Source organism: Lycorma delicatula, chromosome 1 (assembly GCF_047948215.1).
Source record: "Lycorma delicatula isolate Av1 chromosome 1, ASM4794821v1, whole genome shotgun sequence".
In the NCBI taxonomy this organism is placed as follows: domain Eukaryota; kingdom Metazoa; phylum Arthropoda; class Insecta; order Hemiptera; family Fulgoridae; genus Lycorma; species Lycorma delicatula.
In genome coordinates, this window is record NC_134455.1 from 389,422,052 (window position 1) to 389,438,256 (window position 16,205).

At 29.1% G+C, this 16,205-nt stretch overlaps 1 protein-coding gene across 1 annotated transcript; it reads left to right on the forward strand.

Moving 5' to 3' along the window:
* Positions 1–1,317: 1,317 nt before the first annotated feature.
* LOC142317992 (uncharacterized) lies at positions 1,318–15,982 on the forward strand. Its single transcript, XM_075354525.1, has 5 exons — positions 1,318–1,419; positions 2,079–2,203; positions 10,126–10,254; positions 13,150–13,680; positions 15,869–15,982. The coding sequence occupies exons 2-5, from the start codon at positions 2,117–2,119 to the stop codon at positions 15,980–15,982; spliced, it is 861 nt and encodes a 286-aa protein (XP_075210640.1). The 5' UTR covers positions 1,318–1,419; positions 2,079–2,116.
* Positions 15,983–16,205: the final 223 nt, after the last annotated feature.

Below are 16,205 nucleotides of genomic sequence, written 5' to 3' on the forward strand. Positions count from 1 at the left end.
ATCTTTGGTTTCGGATAGATATTTGGGAATTTTGGTTCTATGGTAAAAACTATAGGAGATATGGAGGATAGGAGTTTGCCCGTGTAAAGTATCGCAAACACTTAGAAAAATTTCTACTAGTACACAGTAAAACTTCTGAAAATTTTACATGTCCTTGTTTACTTGTATTTCAATGACGTCACGAACAAGCCAGAGCTTGTCGCTTGATTTGCAAAATTTGTCTCTATATAAGTTAAATGTATATACTTAAACACTTAAAAAAAAAAACTTATTCAAAGTACTTTTTAACTCACTCTGTCTGTGTAGTTGTATTTACTTACAATTCCACACCCCTTCGGTTCTTAACCGTTGTCCAAAAGGGCTGTAGCACTAAAAGTTCTCTGACTTTCCTCAAAATTTTGTATTTTCAAAAAAAAAAAAAAACTGAAACTCAAAAAACTTTGCACTTGTGTCCATTAACCATACCACTATAATTTCCGATGTCCGTATCCAGTAAAAAATAAAAAAAACCCAATCAAAAAGTAAAATATCGCGGAGCTAGGAAACACGTCTGCACTCGGTGTCGTCCACAACTCTACTTGACTTTTTCCATCTCCTGCTATTCAATAAACATACGGGTCCTTGCCTTCTGTGATCCTATCCCTTTTTTCCTTGGCTATGAGGTCAAATGGTGGCATTCACACCACCACTAGTGAAGCATCCAAGGAAACTGTCCTATATAATTGGGCTACCCTGATTGCCAACTTCCTATACTTGCTGTTCAGTCTGAAGGCCTCCCACCTTACCGCCATCACATAGAATATTGTATGTGATAGCAGTAGTATCGGCTATCACATACAATATTGTATGTGATAGCAGTAGTATCGGCTATATATCCAACACCACCGTAGATGCTAATATCCTGCGTTTAGATGCCCTGGGACCTGCAACATTGGCCAATAGCCTCATCAGTGTTGAGAACATTCGCTCCGCCTTCGTGGCCACCTAAAATAGATTTATCATTGTTTTTGTTAGCTTATTTTAAAAACCTTTGGAATCATTAGATAAAGATTCGTCAACTTTAACAGTATAATTAAAAAATAAATCTTGACTAAGAGTATTTTACAAATATTTTGTTCTTAAATATATCGTAATAATAAGGTAGATCTATGTTGTTTTTGAAGCTTATGGAAGTTTTTCTCATTAATAATTGTGTAAATTCTCAGTAGAGAACTGCTTCAAAAATTACATTTTTTATAAATATTTTTGGTACATGAGTATCAACAATATTGTTAATATGTTTCATTTTTTTGTTTTTTATTACAGCAAGTAGATTTACTACAGCTGAAAGAGGAACTACTTGATATCGAAAAAGATCATTTAGCAATTGAAGACACCAACTTGAATAAGACAGAAAATTTAGAAGTTAAAAATGAAGTGGTAAGTAAGGATATTAGATTCTGCATACAGTGAAAACACCAATTGTCCAGATGAACCTTTGCAAGGCCAGATCTGGATAATTGGGTAAAAATTTACTTTAATAAGTTTTAATACATATATGTTTTTGCTAAATGAATTGAAAAAAGTTAAATTAAAAAAACCAGTAAAATTAAGATCGATAAAAAAAAATCCCTATTGAAGTGAAGATTTATTTGAAAAAATTGAAATTATAAGTTAAACACAGAGAGAGAATTAGAGGATCTTCTCAGCGGGCCTACCTTTTTTGTAAATGACTATGATGAATTTCAACAATTTTCTGTCTGAATTGAAGAGGATTGTACGTCTCACCACATTTCTTATGTAAACTATGAGCATTGAATACAGTGATATTGAAAAGTTGGCAGAACTGCTTTTATATCGCCCGTTTTGTCTTTTTCTTTTGAATGGACATGCTCTCAGCATTTTATCCACCTTATCAACTCAGTATATAAAAATATAATCGTTGACAACATTTGGAACTATTGTCTGGCTATAATAAATTGTGGCTGCACTATTTATGTGTGTGGTAAGCGAATTATATAAATAATTTTTTTTTATTTTATAAATTTTACAATAAATCATGAACTTTTAGCATTAATTTATTGTTTTTTTTATTACAGCAAATAAATTTAGTAGAACTGAAGAGGAGCTTGACATTATGAGTAGTGATAATGAAAAACAATCCCTATCAACTGAAGACACCAACCTAGTTAAATCAGAAAATTTAAAAGTTGAAAATGAAATGGTAAGTGTTAGATTTTGTATATAGTGCCACACCAATTATCCAGACGGACCTTGCAAGGCCAAATCTGGATAATTGAAAAGGGTAATTTAAAAAAGATTTGTGGTATACAGTGCACATATCATTCTGTATTTAATGAGTAACATACTAAGTAAATAAAATTTAAAAATAAAAGTAAACATATATTTCACTAAAATTAAGAAGAAATTTAGAGCATATGTACAATGTAAGAAAAGATAGATTTAGTAATATGGTACAACAAATACAGTGTGTAGAATGTAGAAAATTACTTTTACAAAGGCCAGTATATATATATATATATATATATATATATATATTATATATATATATATGGTTTTGTTAAATGAATTCCAAAACTGTAGTTTAAAAACCCAGTATAATAAAGATTGATAAGAAAAATACCTATTTAAGCACAGATTGGTATAAATGGTTAAAATTTTTCAAATAATATACTAGTTTTTTTTTTTAGTTTCTTTGTCTGGATTTAAGCCGTCCAGCTTGTTAGACATTTAGAAAAATGGTGTCCCGCTGTATTATGTTGAGTCGTTGCAGATCATCTTGTGTTTCTTTCATTCAAATCGACTTTAATTTACTTACGTTGACGATGTTGGAAATTTTCTTAGCAAGTCTATCTTCACTCATCCTGTATAAGTATCATATATATTTTTGCTAAATGAATTGCAAAAAGGTCGATTGAAAACCCCAGTAAAATAAACATAAATAAAAAATTTCCGGTTGAAGTGAAGATTTTTTTCAAAAAAATGCATTTTTTTTAAATTTCTTAATTTGGATTTAAGCAGTGTAGTTTGTCAGATATCTTGAAAATCGGCATCCTACTGTATTGTTTTTCATTATTATGGCCATGCATGTAAATTTTGGATTTCATGCAGTTCATTTGTGAACTCGTATATATTAATTATTTAGCAGGTTAAACTTTTTAATTCCATTTTTTTCTCTCTGTACATAAATGTCTATATGTACGATATAATATTCTTTCAGCCTCTGCAAAGCACGGAATTAGAGAAACACTCTTGCCTCTAATTTCTTACTTCAAAATGATTTCTGGCCTAAGCTCATTCTCAGTGATGACTTTTATAAATTCTTTAACTGTTCACAATTTATATAATAACTATTAGCTGAATTCACGTTTATATATATATACATCTTCAGTATTAATTTTTTCAACTATTTCCAAATTACCTTCTAAACTATATATCAGTTTTAAACTAAATAATAATCAAAATTATTATAAAATTGTCAGGAACATTCGAGAAACCTATTATTCTATTTTTAAATGATTTAAAATGTTCATTAAATCTATCTTTAGATGATCTATTTGTTTTATATATCTTTTCATAATTGTTCCATTTAATTTTATAAATACCAGAAGACCCACATTTATTTTTTACTTTTTATTGTTTTATTATATGATTATCAGGTTTGTATTTTTTATTTGTATACGCATCAATTTAGTTTTCTATAATTTTATTTGTATAAGAGTATTTTAGATAAACATTTCACTATTTTTATGGGTAATAATTTAGTAATATTTATATTACTAAAAATGTCTGGATTATATATTTAATAAAAATCAATGACGTATGATATCCATTTTTTTATAGCTATATTCTTTATACTAAAATTACAAAATTCCCATTTATGTATTTTATTGCTCTGTTTATCATGTACTTAAAAATATTAACCTTCTGGGACCGAATATGATAAGAATTCCTATTTATAAAAATTTCATTTCAGGTAGGTTTTTTATATAATTCATTATATAAATAATTTATTTTTCTGTTATGTTCCATTTCATATGTAAAATATAAAGTTTTATGATCTGAACTGAATTTATATAAAATTACCTCATCATTATCTATAACTGGTTCATATATAACTAAATTATCATCCACGAATCTGACCCACAATAAAATTTAATATACGTGATTTATGCCGTATACTGTTCTATTATCAAATTCCTGCAATATATTTTTGACATTAAAGCAGATAAGGGAAATCCCATGGGTAAAATATTTTCTTATATGTAACAGGTTCCAATAAATTCAAAATAATTCTGCTTACACATGTTTCTAATTGTTAAATATTTATAAATTTTTTGTCTTCACCTGCTTTTATTAATTTATTTTCTTTTGAGATTGTGTAATCAATGGGTTTATCTTGGGTACATATTAGTTATATCTAAGCTAGTAATTATAGTTTTAATAATTTTTAACTTATTTAAATTATTAATTCATACCTGTTTTTTATATTTTATTTGTATTCTAAATTTATCTTTGATCTAATTGCTATATCAATAATTTTAGTAATAATATAACTTGGGGCTGTTTTGAAATTAATTAATGGTCTTGTTGTTATACCTTCCTTGTGTAATTTTGGGAAACCTGTAAGTTTTGGGGTATAAGGTATGTGTGGATAATCTGATATGATATTTTAATTTATTATTATTATTAAATATTTCCTTGTATTTAACTATGGAATCTTTTTTTAATTTTTAAACCTTTATTGTTGGGTCATTAATTTTTTTAAAACAATTTCATTTATATATTCATTTTATTTCTCAATTGAAATAACAGGAGTTTTTGTTTTATCGTATTCTTCCGGTATTTATAAGATAAAATCCAACAATTGCAAAAAGATTACAAAATGTAAAAAGCTAATAGTTATTGTGTAATTATAAACAGTTTAAGAATTTATAAAAGATATATCTGAGGATGGGCTTAGGCCCAATAGCATTTTGATGAAGTAAAAGATTAAAGGTGAGTGTTTCTCTAATTCTGTGAATTGCGAAGGCTATTGTATATATATATATATATATATACGGGTGTAACATTTAGGATCAGACTTTGTAACCTTTATCCAAAATAACATCTTTTAACAAAAGTCAGATTGAGCCTTCATGGGTTATGCTTGGAGGTATCCCGAACAAATAGGAGAAATTTGTCTGGTGAACTGAATCTAAAAAAACTTCATAGCTTCATTTATCATCTAATCACAACTCACTAGATCGCATTTAGAGTTGTAACTCGGAACCTAGTTTGACAGGTGACCCCTTGAGAGGCATCACAAAAAGGTCTTTTTTAAGGAATAGTCCACCTGCTGAACCAAGCAACACCAGAGTTAAGAAAAGGCAGCATTTGGATATGGTGGGCTTCTACTTAGAAGATAACATGCAACTGGAAGCATTGGAATGCCCTAACACTACACACACAAATAAGAAAAATACAAAGTCCAAAATCAAACCATCTACATTTCCACACACAAAGTAAACTTGCTGCAGCAGACTGGTAAACTAAAAATAATAACTGGCCGAATGGACCAATACAAAATTCTCATCATGGGTCTGCAGGAAATAAGAAACACTGACCAGGATGCTATGGAATCTCACGGATATAGACTCTGCAGAGGTATACCTGGAAAGAGAGTGATGAAAAAGTCCCACAGTTTTGAACTGGCTTTTTAGTCAGACTCAAAATAATAAACTCCATACAAGAATTCAAGTCACAATCTCCAAGAATCGCAACACTCACACCAAATGCATCTAATAAAATCTACACTATAATAAACAGCCATGCATCCACTAATAATAAAAATAATTCTCCAAAAGACCATAAAGAAACAGTATGGTTCTGGAATCTACTCGACCTTACTATAAATAACATAACTGAAATCCATGTTAAACAATTAATTGGAAACTCAATGCCCAACTAGACAGAGAAAGAAGACCACGACAACATCGGAAAGTGGCCCGCCCAAAAAAAACAAACAAAAATGGACAGATTCATCGATCTCTGCAGAAACGACAACCTAATATTGAAATCCACATATTTCAAGATGAAATCTCAAAAAATGAAAATCTAAAAACACCTTGATTACACTATAGGAGAATGGTAACTCGACCGTCTTTATGGATAAACAGCACCACATTGAGATCTACAGTGTAAAAGTCATCCGAGGCGTAGACACTGCATCCAATCACTATGTAGTCAAAATAAAATTTGCTTCACAAAGAAAACAACAAAATCAAGTCCTAAAACTAGAAGAAAAGAGGATCCTGCCCGACTGATCAAGAATGAAAATTACCAAAAAGCAACCAAAAAAATAACAATCACAGATAAATCGAAGATCCAGTCAACAACAATAAACAAATCGCAGAAGAATTAGCCCCAATAAAATCCCGTACAAAAACATCAATGTTGGAACGGCAAATGTGCCAAAATAGTGGAAAAAATATCTATTATTGCTATTATCCCAAAAATTAGAAATATCCTTCCCTAATCTAGTAAAACAAAGAAAAGAAACCACCTGACCCCTAAGGAGAATAAAGAGACTACATCATTAAGAAACACTGAAGTCAATAGAAGCAACTGGCTATTTCAAGAAAGCTTATGACTGCATCCCTACTAAAAATTCTAAGACACCTTGAACTACTTATCAAATTATAAACATGATAAAACTGACCCTTACAAACAGTGTCAAAGGTAAAATTCAGAGGTGAGCTCTCATAACTTTTTGAGATCAAAACAGGATTGCGCCAAGGCAATGAGTTCTCACCACTATTGTTCAACTGTGCTCTAGAAATGGTAATGAGGGAATAGCTCAAGCTCAAAAAGGTGTCTCCCAAAAGTTAAAATGGGTGGAAAAATTTAAACAAACTGTCCTAGTTTTGCTGGCGACTTGACACTTGTAGCAAATGGGATTGATGAAACTAAATCACGGATATTAGTACTTCAAAACATTACAAATAAAATTGGACCCAAAATTTAGTAACCCAATTTAAATACCTTGGAGAAATAATAACAAACAATCTAAACAAAAAATCCTTTATCTGAATAAGAAGAAAAATCTAGCTGAAGCACAAAAATTAACCTGGTACACTTATAATAAAAATGCCTATCAATAAATACAAAAATAAGACACTAAAACACAGTTATAAAACCATAAACCACTTATTCAGCAAACACTCTTCCACCTGAACGAACAATCAAAGACAGACATGTTCCAGAAGATGGAAAGAAAAAATTGGAAGAACTTGCATTGTGGATAAAAGGTATCAGAAAGATGGGCAGTGGTGGAGTGTGCCAAACAAAATCATGTACAAAGAGTTAGAACCAATTACTGATATGCATAAGAGGAGATTAGGATTCTTTCAACATAATCATGAGGATGCAGTATTCAAGACTTCGGAAACTGCTAATGCAGTACAATCTCGACTCGGAAAATACAAAGGCAGGATGCAGATGATTCGGAGAAATAAGATAGGATCTGAAGGAAATTGGCATTACATCAGTAGACGCCACAGGTACGATAAAATTAAATGAGAAAATCACGAACAAAAACACTCATAAGATAAAACCTCACAACACAAACATTTTCAACACTAGAAAGGGCACAAAGATTGAAATGTATGAAAAAGTAATGGGAGGACCACAAGGCCCAAACAGTCCCATCAAAGAGACATGCATAACAGACTGACTAAAATGATCCTATGCGGTCATAAAAGATAATAATAATATATATATTTAGCCCACCAGGCTGATCTAGTGTTTAACTCATCACAAAAAAGTTGTTTTAACAGCTGATTTTCAAAGTCGAAAGTTCTCAGGTTCAAATCCTAGTAAAAGTCAGTTGCTTTTATACAGTGAATACCTGTGTACTCTGGTGGTTGGGGTTTAATTAACCATATGTCTCAGGAATCGATCTTCTGAGTCTCTACTAAACTAAACAAAGTGTAGTCTGATACATATCATTATCTCATTGAGCCATGGTGAAATAAGTTTACATGTTGTGAATCTTCTATGTATATATTTCTAATCTTACTGTGAAAACGATTAAATTATTTTCTATGGAAATAGTTCATAAATATTTATGAATTTAGCCATTCAGAGTTCAAGATCACAGAATAATAACTTAGATTCATGTTTGCCAGTTCACAGAGTTATTACTATATTTCAGTTTAATACTAGTCATACATTTTTTTTTAAAATGAATTTTAATGTTTTTGAAATATGAAAATGTTTTCCTTCTTAGTGTGGAAATTTCTAAAACAAGGGGCAAGACAAATACCAACATCACATTCCCAACAGTTATATTGTGATTCCTTTCTTATGTTGTTTGCATAACAAACAATACATCTTTTAGGTGCAATTTTTATTCTGTATCGGGAATATACGACAGGAAATGTCATTCTCAGAGTATGAGAGAATCATCTCCTACAGAGAGCCTACAATTTTTGGGAGTGACTTTGATGAATTTCAACATTTTGTTCAATAAGGGGCTTCTCAGAATTGAAGAAGAGTACTGGACTGTAAAGTTAAAAAAAAAATGTATTAAAATTGTAGCTCCAGCTTTTTGATGTTTTTAGTGAATGGAGTCATATATAATTTATAATTTTCTGTTTAAAAGACCATTAGTCGGTTGCTTTAAACTTTCTTCCCTAGTTTTTTTTTAAAGTTTGATTTTGTTTCATGTAAAGCAACTAAAGTACGTCTGGGCACAGTCATGGTAATGTTCTCTGATAGTTTTGATGTCCATTGTACATAAATTTCTGTGGTATAAATAATTGAGCTACTTGTATGTGGCTGACTATCACCTTTATTTCAGTGGTAATATCATGTTTATGTAACACTTGTGTATATTTGTTGCATGAAGAAAATATTGCAAAACCTCTTCTTCTCTTTCATTCTTGAGAATGACTAGTGCCATTTTTATTAGTGATGTGTCTAATGTCAGGTCTCGCATTAATTATTCACTTGACAATATTTTATATATATATAAGCCGATCAGTAATGGGTGTGATAATTTTGAAAAAGTGACAGATCCTCTTGTGACTGAAGGGACCAACCTAATTAAATTAGAAGATCATAAAATCAAACATGAAGCAGTAAGTTAGTTTTACTCGCCCTTTCAGAGTGTATTTAGTGGAGTAGTTATATGAGTGAAACTTTATGTAAGCACTTAATGATGATTTTTTAATTTGACTTCATTGCATTTTTTTACCATGTTTTGGTTTATTCTTTAGTAATACATGAACTTTCAAGTACGAGGATCATTACAGTTCTGATGTTTTACTAGACTGATTGATATGTTTGATATATACTGCCACATTGGCCAAAAAGATACTGTTCTTTTTACCACAATAATGTGCGGGTACACATATCTCTGATAGTAGTTGCAAAACTCAATGATAATTTACACTTTGACAAAGTCATCTAGAAGCATGTGCTGTATTCACCTGACTTGGTTTCAATTAATTATTACCTTCTCCCAAATCTGAAAAAATGGCTCATTGGACAAAGATTTATTTCTAATGATGCAAAGGTGAGAGAACTGCTTATTTCGCTGAGTTGGACAAATCACATCATATTGATAATATAAAAAAAGTTGGAAAATCTGGGTAAATGAATCAAATTGCAAGAGAATTAAGTTGAAAGTTTAAAAAAAATTCTTCAAAACCTTCTTGAACAACCGCCATATTTGTTTTAAATTGACTTATAAAATTAATTTTCTCAGAATTAAATTTGTGATTAATGTGTTTGCTATTTTGTTATTTTTTGCAAATACACTTTGAGAAAATAAAGTGTATAATATATATATATTAATAACAATTGTAATATTATATTAATAGTAAATTCATATAAAAATAAAATTAAAATAATTTTCTTCTTTTTTGGCTAAATTTTGTCATAATACTTGGATTTTTCTAAAATTTTTAGCAAGACAGATTTTAATGGTATTTACTGCCAAAAATATTTATTTTTATGGTATGTGATTTGTATATAAGTGGTATTATTACTAAGTTCCAGTCAGAAACAAAAAAAAAAAAAAAACATTTATTGGAAATTAATTAGTTTGTAATATGATTTCTTTATCTTTTTTTTTTTAAGGAATCTGAGATCTTATTGAATGATGATGTTTCACCACAGGTTAATCCTAATATGAAAAGCAATGAACTTCGAATAAAAGATTTTCACACAGTGAAGACAAAAGATGGGATGGTATTTTATCCATGTCGTGTAAGTATTAGCAATTGGCTATTGTAACAAACATGATTTGTCTCTTGTTAATTTCATATATCATAATTTCATATATATATATATATATATATATCATTGTGTTCGTTTAAAAAAAAAATGTTTGTAACTGTATTTAGTTCTGTTTAATTAATATCGATTTATTGAGATGATTGTGAATGATAAATGGTCAATGTGTGAGAGCAAAGTGTGTTTTTGAAATTCATTGATGACTGAAATATGTGAATTTTAACCTGTTGATGGAGTTGACATTTTAGTAAGCTTTGGGTGATTTGTTGTTAATTGTATTCAGTGTTCATGTTTCAATATTTATCAGGTAGGCAGTTTAAAGTGGACTTGGTTCAGACTAAACATGGTTGTGACATAAAATCTGTAAATGAAAAGAAAATAATATAATATAAAATCTAATTTTGTGTTTACATTAGGAAGACTTAACATATCTACCACATTTTGACAAAAGATATCCGAAGTGATCACCCTGCACAGCTGATGCAGCAATGTTAAAGTAATCATATTGAGAGTCACCTGATGCAAACTGTTGTCAATGACTTCAGTTTTTTATTGTGAACATTGGCCTTCAGTTATTGATAGTGTAGGACTTGCAACTAGACAAATCGTCTAGTCGGAATTGCAGTAGACAAATCGTGGTGACAAGGAAACCACTGTTCTCCAAAATTATTGCACTGAAGCATGAATAGTTTACAACAGACAATAATAGATTAGAGTAGTAATATACACCTCCAATAATAGAGCTAATAAGAGCAGTGTAAAAGGTAACACTAAAATACATGTAGTTCAAGCCCTCTCAGTTCGTTTTTAAGTTTCTTGCCCTGTGTGGAAATACATATATATATATATTAGTGTTTCTTGCATGCGCACCACTTCATCAGATTTATTTACTAGTTTTTTAAAATGTTTTTAATATATTGTTAGAAGAGGACGCGAATTTAGAAGAATTAAAAAAATTATATATTTTTATTTTGTTTATTATAAAATTATACATTATAAATCATGTTTTCCAGTTTGATGATATATGATAACATATATATATGTTGTATTTTTTAATAAAAAATTCAACTTGAACAACCCAAGTACAGAATTATAAAGTAAATGAAATGACACTTACCTTATTTTTTATTCCAAAAGCACCTTTACAGGATCCTGCATCATCAGCTGTATATAATATATTTATATAAAATTACATATCAAACATAATAAAAAATTAAAATATTGTAAATAGTTAATTTTAATATTGAAATTTCAATGTAGTGAAAATATCAAGAAATTTAATTTAAATAATACTAGGTAAAGTTTGGACATTTTCCAGAGATTTTAAACATATAAATACAATAGATTCCTACTTGATCAACTTTCAGACAGAATATGAAGATGACACTTATAAAAGCAGCAACAGATGGCAGCACATTTTTAGATAAAAAAAATAAATAATCATAATTTTTATAAATAGCGTGATTTAAATCCACTCAGTAATGTAAATTGGCTTTCCAGGTTACATAGCGTAAATTTATTCTATTTATTTTTTTTTTAAATTTAAGTTGCTATTTATAGTAGAAGTAGTTATTTTATTTAACTGACTTCATACGTTTTTTATATATGATTGTAGTTTTAATTTTCTATTATGTTTGATATGTAATTTTATTTAATTATATTATATACAACTGATATGCAGGATTATTATTTTATTATTAGACCTACGCCTTCAATTTTTTGTTTTAAATCGTCCGAATCTCAAACTTTCCTTTGTTACAACTTTTAATGAAATTTCAAGGAAAAAAGTTAGAATTTTTGTCAGGAATATGGTAACATCTCAATATAAATGTGTAGGAGCACCATCTTGTTGGAAACTGAATCCGGCAGGAATCTGAGGAACAGGAAAATTCTCAAACAGGTTGAGATAAATGTGCCCTGTCACAATGAGCTGCATGAAAAAAATCAGTCTGATTATACCATTTTTGTTTCATCATAACTAGACATTGACTTTGGGTGTGTCCCTTTCATTTTTGATTACTGCATGGGGTTTTAAGTACATTAAATTTGACAGAGTGTCTTTAACTATCCTGCACAAATGAAAAGTTGTCTCACCACTAAATAAGATATCTAACTATAAATAAGAGTTGTAACTTGTATTCTTGCAAACTGAGTGCTTATAGTAATGTTGTGAACAGTAGAAAGAGATATTTGCAGTCCATAACCAGGTCGCCTAATAAAGTTAATGGGACGGGCAGTGAATGCGTCGCTTACTTGATCCATTGCCTCATCACAACTGAAACCTTTGATGATTTCTGTCTCTTAAGTCATACCTTGGAGGACGTTAAACTTTGACATAAAAGAATTTATATTCCATTCAGTTTGTACAAGCTGTTAAACATGTGTACATGATTGAAACTCCATTAACAAAAGCATGCACTGAATGGTTTTTGTGGGATCCATATCTTGATGGACTACAATCGCATTGGAGTCAGCTTGTCTGCACATCATACGCATATTCTACTGAATATTGAAAGTACACTGAACAATTCTTCGAGATTTATGCTATCATTGAGTACTAAGAAGTTAGGACTGATTTCCTAAATATAGGCCATTTATTTTGGATACCTTTAGCCCAGACAATCTCTAAAGTTTCAGCTATGTGTATAGATATGCAATAGGATAAGTAAAGTTTTTTTATTACGTTAAACTTCACTTGTGAATCATTAAATAATATTCCAAACTATGTTTATTTTGAATATATGTTTAAAATATTCAGTTTTTTATCCATATTTTGCGGCTTTTTACAAAATAGAATAATGTTATTGTAATGGAAATAATTTTACATTAATTGATAATTACTTTTTAATTGTTGTTTTAATTTTACAGGTTATTATTGATAAATTAACCATCACTGCAAGTACTAACAATTGTAAGAGATGTGTAAATAATTCAGTATATGGTGGAATTATAAAACAAAAAACCAGTGAATGCAAGTGTGCGAATTGCGATTTAAGAACAGAAAATTTAGTGAAGGATATAAGTAATGAAAATGAGTTACCTCAGCATAAAGGAAAGAAATTGGTTTGTGAATTTTGCAATGAAAGATTCAGATGTAAATGTTATTTAAAGAGGCATGTTAACTGTCATGCTAAAGAGAAAGAAAATAATTCTAACTCTTGTCAAAAGTCTCTTATTCTTGAAAATAAGTTAAAAACACAACTTATTACGCACAAAGAAGAGAAAAATTATGTTTGTAACTTTTGTCAAAAGTCATTTAATCACAAAAGCAATTTAAAAATACATCTTAATATTCATACAAAGGAGAAGAATTATGTTTGTAACTTTTGTCAAAAGTCATTTAATCACAAAAGCAGTTTAAAATTACATCTTAATATTCATACAAAGGAGAAGAATTATGTTTGTAACTTTTGTCAAAAGTCATTTAATCACAAAAGCAGTTTAAAATTACATCTTAATATTCATACAAAAGAGAAGAATTATATTTGTAACTTTTGTCAAAAGTCATTTAATTGCAAAAGCAATTTAAAAATACATCTTAATATTCATACAAAAGAGAAGAATTATATTTGTAACTTTTGTCAAAAGTCATTTAATTGGAAAAGCAATTTAAAAATACATCTTAATATTCATACAAAAGAGAAGAATTATATTTGTAACTTTTGTCAAAAGTCATTTAATCACAAAGACAGTTTAACAAGACATGTTAATATTCATACAAAGGAGAAGAATTATATTTGTAACTTTTGTCAAAAGTCATTTAATCGCAAAAGCAATTTAAAAATACATCTTAATATTCATACAAAGGAGAAGAATTATATTTGTAACTTTTGTCAAAAGTCATTTAATCGCAAAATCAATTTAAAAATACATCTTAATATTCATACAAAGGAGAAGAATTATATTTGTAACTTTTGTCAAAAGTCATTTAATCACAAAGACAGTTTAACAAGACATGTTAATATTCATACAAAGGAGAAGAATTATATTTGTAACTTTTGTCAAAAGTCATTTAATTGCAAAAGCAATTTAAAAATACATCTTAATATTCATACAAAGGAGAAGAATTATATTTGTAACTTTTGTCAAAAGTCATTTAATTACAAAACCAGTTTAAAAATGCATCTTAATATTCATACAAAAGAGAAGAATTATATTTGTAACTTTTGTCAAAAGTCATTTAATCACAAAGACAGTTTAAAAATACATCTTAATATTCATACAAAGGAGAAGAATTATATTTGTAACTTTTGTCAAAAGTCATTTAATCACAAAACCAGTTTAAAAATGCATCTTAATATTCATACAAAAGAGAAGAATTATATTTGTAACTTTTGTCAAAAGTCATTTAATCACAAAAGCAATTTAAAAATGCATCTTAATATTCATAAAAAAGAGAAAAATTATGTTTGTAAATTCTGCCATAAGCTTTTTCATTGGCCTTCTAATTTAAAGCGACATCTTAATATTCATAACTAATGAGAAAAATTTCTGTTTGTAACCTTTGTCAAAAATCTTACAATGAGTTATAGTTCAAAAAGTTATCTTAGTATCCATATTAGAGAATTGTTATTACCTTTAAAAATCTTATAGTAAGAAAATACATTATGGGAAAAAATGAATATAATTTTTTCAAGTGTGCATAATTTAAAACAACTATAACAAATTTTATCCATGTAAAGGTAAGGAAAACCAATCAGTCTAGGGATTGTTCAACATTGTGGTCGTTGGTGTAAGGGATAATTATTGAAGAAATTATCTGAAGTCGAAACTTGAACAGTTTTATGGTTGGTAAACAAAAAATTAACGTTTGGCTTAGTTATGGCTACAAAGTACATTTTTTGTAATTTTATTACCACTGTAGTAGCACTGCCACTATTAGGTATTGCATCAGAGGATTAAGTAAAATGGCAGTTTTGTAGCCATGGTATTTGTGAAAAATACCATTCCTAACCGGGATTCAGATCCCAGAAAACTGAGTCATTACCACTGACTCCAAGGCTACAGACGACTTAAAAAAATGTTAGATTTATATATTACTCTAGAATGTAATATGCCTGTGATGATGAATTTTTTAAGCCCAGAACCATGTATTATGCCAATCAGATAACTTGGTTGGTGCTGAGAAATTCGACCATTTCAGAAAAAAATATTTGTGAAGTTCACAAGTGAGACTTCTTATACAAATCACACGTTACATGAATTTTTCTCAAATATATTTTCACAAATGACGTTGATCTTGAATGAATCTAAAACCTCATTCTGATTTTGTATTAAAGTTTACTCGCATATTAAAAACAAATAGGAGGATTCCTGCTCCTGTTGTTTGTATCGACCTCAAAAACTTTATTTTTAATTTTTTATCAACATGTAAAAAAATGACGCTTCTTTCATGTGTCAATTTCTTAAAAATGTTTTCTTATCTTATCTCCTTGTTGTGAGTTATTTTCCTCTTTTTGTTACTCACTAACATGGTTAAAAGTGCTCATAACCTTGAATATAAACAGAAACTAACATTTTGAAATATATGTCTCAAATCGTTGTTAATATTCCTATTATATTCTTCAATATATTCTATTTACAATAGAAAACGGTTTTGGAAAGTATAGGAGCTGCAAACTTAAACAATAGAGGGCAGAGACTTGAGATGCCAGGTCTCTTACCACACTTTGAAATTCGACCTACTTCTGTACCACTTTAACTCTCTACTGCCATTATTACATTAATGCTATCGTCGGTTCACAGCTGACCCACAAATTGAAATTCTCACAATATTAAATTTTTTTTTGGTTGACAAAATTATTGACCGTATTTGCAATGCAAAAACATACAAAGGTGGCTTTTTTGTGGTTTTATATAAAATTTAATGAGATTACCTGATTGTAGCATGTAAAACATCAAATTACTTAATATACATTATTTCA